The following is a 6,413-nucleotide window of genomic DNA, read 5'->3' as shown; positions in this document are numbered from 1 at the left end:
TATATGTATATGTATACATATATGTATATATATGTATATGTATACATATATGTATATATATGTATATGTATACATATATGTATATATATGTATATATACATATGTATATATATGTATATATGTATATATTTCTGCCCTTATTGGGAAGCTCTGCTTTTCCTTTCCAGTTGAAAGCTGAATTAGACTGAACTATATAGAGTAATAATGGATAAGCCACCAGGAAAGTGACTGTGAAAATATAAAAACAAAAAGATATTTTGTCATTATGTGTGTGACATTAGTGGGTGGTTTTCTAGACTATCACTGTCAGCGCTCCAAAGAGCTCATCCTTGTAGCAGTGTCATTTCGAACACCACAGCTGACTGAGCCTGACTATGAACTCCAGAACCCTGGATGAAGCCCACTAAGATCAGCTCATACTTCTTCAGTTATGCCTCACATGGAAGCTTGAATACTGACAATAAATCATCTTTCTTTCTGCTTTGTATGAAGTGTCAGTGAGTACTTAATATCTTTTATGAACAGAAACACTACAGAGAACCGAAAACATTCATATTTGGCAACTTGCAACCAATTTATGAAAAGGTCTTTGACCACCACTGACTGCTAGAAATAGTCTACAGATCCTCTACCCTCCTCTATTATTATTATCATTCTTTACTGTAGTTCTGTTGCCATTTCATCTTTTTACTCCTCAGCAAACTCTTGCATTCTTCTTTTGCCGCATCTCGTCTGTGCCGAGTGCCACTGTGTCAGCGTAGGCATCACAATACAGGGGTGACATTTCAAGCCGACAGATTAGGGCTGCTCTCCAATTAATTTTGCTTTCCTTTGCCTGTTAAATACACAATCAAGCAAAGGCAAAATGTCAGTGAAACAAACGAGGTGCCGCCATGTGGCTGACAATTACCGCCAAGCACCTCAGAAATGCCAATATGTTAAAGTGGGAGCAGTGTGTGAGATGAATGGGGACAAACGGCAATCTTTGAGATGCCTTGTTGTTCCAACATCACTAAAACAGGCATGTCAGCGCTGCCAATGTTATCTGATCTAGTGACAGACAACATGTAGATGCAAAGGTCAAATGTTCCTCAAAGTTTTTATCCGATTATATGTTACATAGCCACTAATATCTTTATTAATCCAAATTATTTGTAGAATTAAATGAAGGGCTGCTGGTTGAAGAGAGGGAACTCGATGCATGGCGATTCAGAAAACGAAAATAGCTGAATACCAAATTATTATTATTATTATCCAAATTATTATGAAAGTTATTAAAGCTTTAAATTGCATTTTTGTACATTTTACTTTACTAACTGCTCAAACAGGATTATTATTATTAGTGGTAGTAGCAGTAGCTAGGCAGCACAGTGCTATCGTACAATGGCACTCAGATGTTCCTTGCTAATCACGTTAGCTAGTAGTAAGTGATAATGGTTGTTTATTACTGCCTAACTCTTTCCTCTAATTCATCATTTTTGAAAGTGGCATGAACATGAAACTTGGGATTTAAAAGGCTTTCTAAGAGGATTTCATGCAGCCTAAGATACTTCTTCAGAAAACTGTCTGTACTTACCCTCTCAGATAGGTGTACAACTTAGAGACTGGAGTATTACTTGAATATTAGATTGACAGTTTATATTCTGAACAACAGCGTATAAACCCTACAGGACAATATTTTTTAATATAATACTGCCCAATATGTTTTGGTTAGACTTATTCCCTCAATACTGCAGGTCAAATACTCACCACTGTGTTACAGGCAAACACAGACATAGAAAACCTTACTGATATACACATGAGTAAGCCTTGCCAATTTGTTAAAAATAAATTCAGAATAGGTATAAAAAAGAGAAAAAAATACATTGTTTTTGGGAGCATAGCACTGTAATGTTGTCCACAGATGACCCTTTGTGGAGGAGAGTGGACTACGCTGAAGGAGAATCAAATCTACTACAATGAGAGCCAACCCACGTCGGGGCTGATCAGGATTTCAAGCTGTTCCTGTTGGATAGTGATTCATTATGAGCACACCAAGTCCATCTGTTGATTCTGCTCTAAGCCATGGATGTCTCTCTGCTACATATCTCATAGGGCTAAATGTGCCAAACCTGGGTGAAACGCACCCACCTGTCTCCTCCCACCCAAGAGAGGAATGGTGGAAAACCAGTCCTGTGTACTGCTAGAGGGCTACATTGTGTTTGTCAGGTTGAGGAAACAGAAATCCTCCTCGCTTTTGCCAAAATGCACAGCAGGCCCAGCCTTTGATTGACTTGGCCCACAGTCAGCTAAATGCAATTTGTTGCATAAATGCTAAATCGATGGGTCCTTACACCAATAGAATGACACGGCAGTGTTACATGATAGTAGAGTCAAGGTTCTTCACAGCTTATGGTCATGGAGAGATGCCAAGATTCTGAAATGATTCCGAAATGCAAAATCTCTGAAATTCTTGCAAAAAAGCCCCCAAAACGCATCTATTTTATTTCTAGCTCACCTTGCAATTGAAAGCCTACATGAATATGTTTTCACAGACAAGAAATACCTGCTCACTTGGCACTTACTGACAAGGTCCATCTCTCATTGAATGAATACTGATTATATCATATTATAAAAGATCTTCTGATGATTAGACATCTCTCAGACCCACTGAAAGATGTCCGGTCACCTTATTCATCCTCAGGGTAACAATTCATATATTCCCAGATACCTTGAACAATAAGACTCTGGGCATGTCTTTTTTTACCCTGAACTTTTTTTTTTCTCTTCCCCTTTTACTGACACCAAGAAGATGAAAGGGGGAAAAGTGATAAAAATGTTTGACTACGCACTGTTTGTGTGTGTGTGTTGCACTACTGTTTGTGTACATTGTAGAAAGTGGGGGAGATGAGAGAGACCAGGACAGGGAAAGAGAATGAGACAGAGAAAGAGATGAGATTTGTGATCTCATCTGTTCACCCGGGGCCTCTCTCCAGAGCAGCCTTTTACTGTCGTCAATCATCTCCATGGAGACATCTTAAAAGTCTGATGGATGGGAGGCTTTGATGCATTTCAAACATGGCTGTGATACACGTTGGAGAGAATGTGGATGGAAGCCACTCACCTTGCGTTGGGCTTGATTACACCCCCAAGCAATAGGAAGAGTTGGGCCTCTAGTTAAAGTGCAGTAGTGTTACAGGTCACTGACAACAATAACAACTGCCAAGATTAAACATGAGTGTTTTTTCCTTTTCTTATACCTGCAGTTCACATAAACAGGTAGAAATCTGCCAGCTTGGATAAAATAATGAGTACAGAGAGGAGAAATTCCTAGTGATTACACATAAATTACTGCATGTGTTGCTGGGTAGTCATCACATTACATGAAGTTTTCTTTAATAAAGTATTAGCATGGACTTTGACTTAGAAAGAAACAGTTTTAAATGTAACAGCCATGGTTCATGGTTATTCCACATAAACTATTTTTTTTTTCAGATAATAAGACAGTCTTAAACATGTTATGTATATTGTTACCTTCAAACAAAGAGGATTGCTTGAGAAATATAGTGGAATTAATTATTATTGTAAAGGATTAGCCAATATTATGGTATTAGTATGAGCTTACTGCCACTGTAAAATTAAAATAAAAAATACAAAATGTTAAGATATTAATATTTTATTTCTGGCAGATACATACATACATTTATTTCCAGATTAGTACCCCAGTACTCTCACATTCAGCTACATGAATGCCAATGTAATATTGCTCATGTATAACCACTGTGATTTTTAGTTGAAATTTCTTTGTAATTAAGTGGTAATATCTTGTTGTTGTTGTTGTTTATATAATTCCCTCATTGTTTCCATCTTAATTTCTTACTATTAGCACATTATTATTCAACTAATAGTAAAATGCTGCTGAAATCAATTAATATGCTTACACCATACCACTTATCCAGAAAGCATGCACAGCTTCAGGGAAGTATGAGCATTAATATATTTAAATGGAAACCCTCGAAACAGAGATCTTTGCTGTATTTTTCTTTCTTTTTAAAATACTTTTGCAATTTGGAAGTTTTATGTCTTTATGCTAAGCTAAGCTGGGTTAATATTATTGGGATTTGTACAGCAGCATCAATTTTCTGCTCTAACTTTTGGGAATGTGCATATTTCCCATTATGTCTCTTTAATGGATTTAGACTGAGTACGAGTTAATTGTAAAGAATCAGTTAATGCAGTAAGGTCTGTAGGTGCAGGACAGATATGAATCCGTTATCCTTTAACGAGGCAGGAGTTTAAATGAGGTTAAATAATAATAAAGTTTAGGATTTCTCTATTTCATGTAGGTAACTGTGTGTACTGCCATATAAGCAATTGACGTTTTCAGTTCTTTGCATTCGCTTTATTTTTCCAATTTATTTGCGACAATGGCTGAAAACACTTTTCCTGTATACACAGCGGATGCGATAGTGAACTTTTATCGAACTGAAGTTCTCACTGGTCAAGAAGCAAAACACTTTAAAAAGAGCGACTTGACTCCTCATCCAAAGCCAGAAGCAGTTCAGACCTTATACATGAGAGTGCTGCATCTCCTGTATCGTTTCAGGCCCGAGTGTCACTCCATGGTTCCGCTTCTGGAGACCATTCAGTATCCAGCCTATCACGAAGGGGCAACTGCTATCATGAGTGTCTACACACGCATGCGGCAGTTTCTGCCTATGTGTTTGGTGTATGATTTTTCACTCAATGATCTGCTGGCTCCAAAAAAACAGAGGACTCTAACCATTCTGAGCGCCATCATGAACTTTCTCCACTTCAGAAAGCAGAGGATGGAGGTCGTCTTGGAGAAGGTTCAAGGGTTCAAGCGGGCAGACATGGACAGACTGCAGACGGCTTATACTAAAGGCATCAGGGAGGCAGAGAAGAAGATTGAGATGCTTACGACCATCCCACCAGAGCAACAGGCTGAGGCTGATGAGCTGGCAGCTGCTCTCTCTGAGCTACAGGCCACCACCATGCATGAATACCAGGAAGTGAATGCCAAAAACGACAGCATCACAGAGTGGAAAGCTACGATAGCAGAGAAGACCCAGAAACTGGCCCAGGTGAAGCTAGATGTCAGCAACCTGAAGGAAGACATCAGCAAACTGAAGTCTCAGATCGTGGAGTCTCCAGAGGAGCTAAAGAGCCAGATGGAGAAGATGAGGGAGAATGTGAAGAACTCTATTGAAGAAACAGACGAGCGTGTGGTGGAGCTCCAGAACATGGTGCAGGGTGTGACTCACACCGAGGCTGAGATCCAGCAGATGTGCAGCCTTCTGCAGGACCTGGAGAGCAGCATGAGCAACACCAAGCAGCGGCTGGAAGAGCGCCAGGAGCTGATGGCTCAGTATGAGAAGAAGCAGAAGGAGCTGAAGAACCTGTGCATGGAGGAAGGCCAGCTGAAGCGAGCTTTGGGCATGAAGCAGGATAAGGAGTGCAAACAGAACATCCGCAGGCAGAAGAAGAGAGAGATGAAGGAGCAGCACGTTCAGGAAGTGTTGGGGCAGTGTGACCAAATCCACCAGAAGCGTGAGGACATGGCTGACAAAATCCAAGAGATCTCCGCTGAGACGCAGAAGCTGAAGACCAGCATTAAGAGCCTGAGAGACGTGTGCAGCAAAGAGACAGAGAAAGCTTAGGCCCTCTATGACACACTGTCCACATCCATGGATGAGCTCCACAAGAGGATTGAGATGCACACCATGGACCTGAAACTCAGTCTAACCAAGATGTCTGCAAACTTCTAATCTCTCTCTTTTTTTCTTTTTTTTTTTTGAAAACCTGTATTTACTAATCTGTCGGGTGTTTTTGTTTTTTTTACTCTTGACTTTGTCTTTGAGTGTTTAAATTCTATAAATAAAGTTTGTACATTAATGAAAAAAAAAAAAAAAAAGCAATTGTTCATCTGCAGTTGGGTCTTTATTTTATTTCAAGAGTCAATTTAAACCATACAATTATGTAGATTTTTAATTATTATACTTGAGTAGGAAACAGAGCTGTAAGTCTAAAAAAAGTAAGTCTATATTACTATTCTTGAGTGATAGACTTTAATGTAATATACTGCAGTGGGATATACACACCAACAAAATGGACATGTGATGAAAAATCTATATTCTATAGGAAACACAGATGGTTTTCTGCTTGGCAGATACTACTGGTAGATGCCCTTGTCTGTTTCTCAAGAACAAGGTCTCTGTGCCTTGCATTCTCCCTTCCAGCAAACAAACAAAGCTGATGTAATCCTCAGCTTCCTTAAAGCCTGATAAGAGGGAGTCAGGGTCAGTAGGACAAAACAGAAGAAATACATTTGGTGTATCATTAGTGTCTCTCAGGCTCTGCGCAGGATTAGCTGGGCTGCTTTCATTGCAGTCTTGCCGCCAAGACCAACTTAG

At 39.4% G+C, this 6,413-nt stretch overlaps 1 protein-coding gene across 1 annotated transcript; it reads left to right on the top strand.

Annotated features, from left to right (window-relative positions):
• The first annotated feature begins 4,356 nt into the window (after window positions 1-4,356).
• nuf2 (UF2 component of NDC80 kinetochore complex) lies at window positions 4,357-5,820 on the top strand. The gene has a single exon (XM_013908169.1). The coding sequence runs from the start codon at window positions 4,407-4,409 to the stop codon at window positions 5,658-5,660; it is 1,254 nt and encodes a 417-aa protein (XP_013763623.1). The 5' UTR covers window positions 4,357-4,406; the 3' UTR covers window positions 5,661-5,820.
• The last annotated feature ends 593 nt before the right edge of the window (window positions 5,821-6,413 follow it).

The sequence above is a fragment of the Pundamilia nyererei genome, unplaced genomic scaffold, assembly GCF_000239375.1.
Source record: "Pundamilia nyererei isolate P.nyererei 1_Seehausen unplaced genomic scaffold, PunNye1.0 scaffold01862, whole genome shotgun sequence".
In the NCBI taxonomy this organism is placed as follows: Eukaryota; Metazoa; Chordata; class Actinopteri; order Cichliformes; family Cichlidae; genus Pundamilia; species Pundamilia nyererei.
This window is presented reverse-complemented; position numbering and strand designations above follow the sequence as displayed.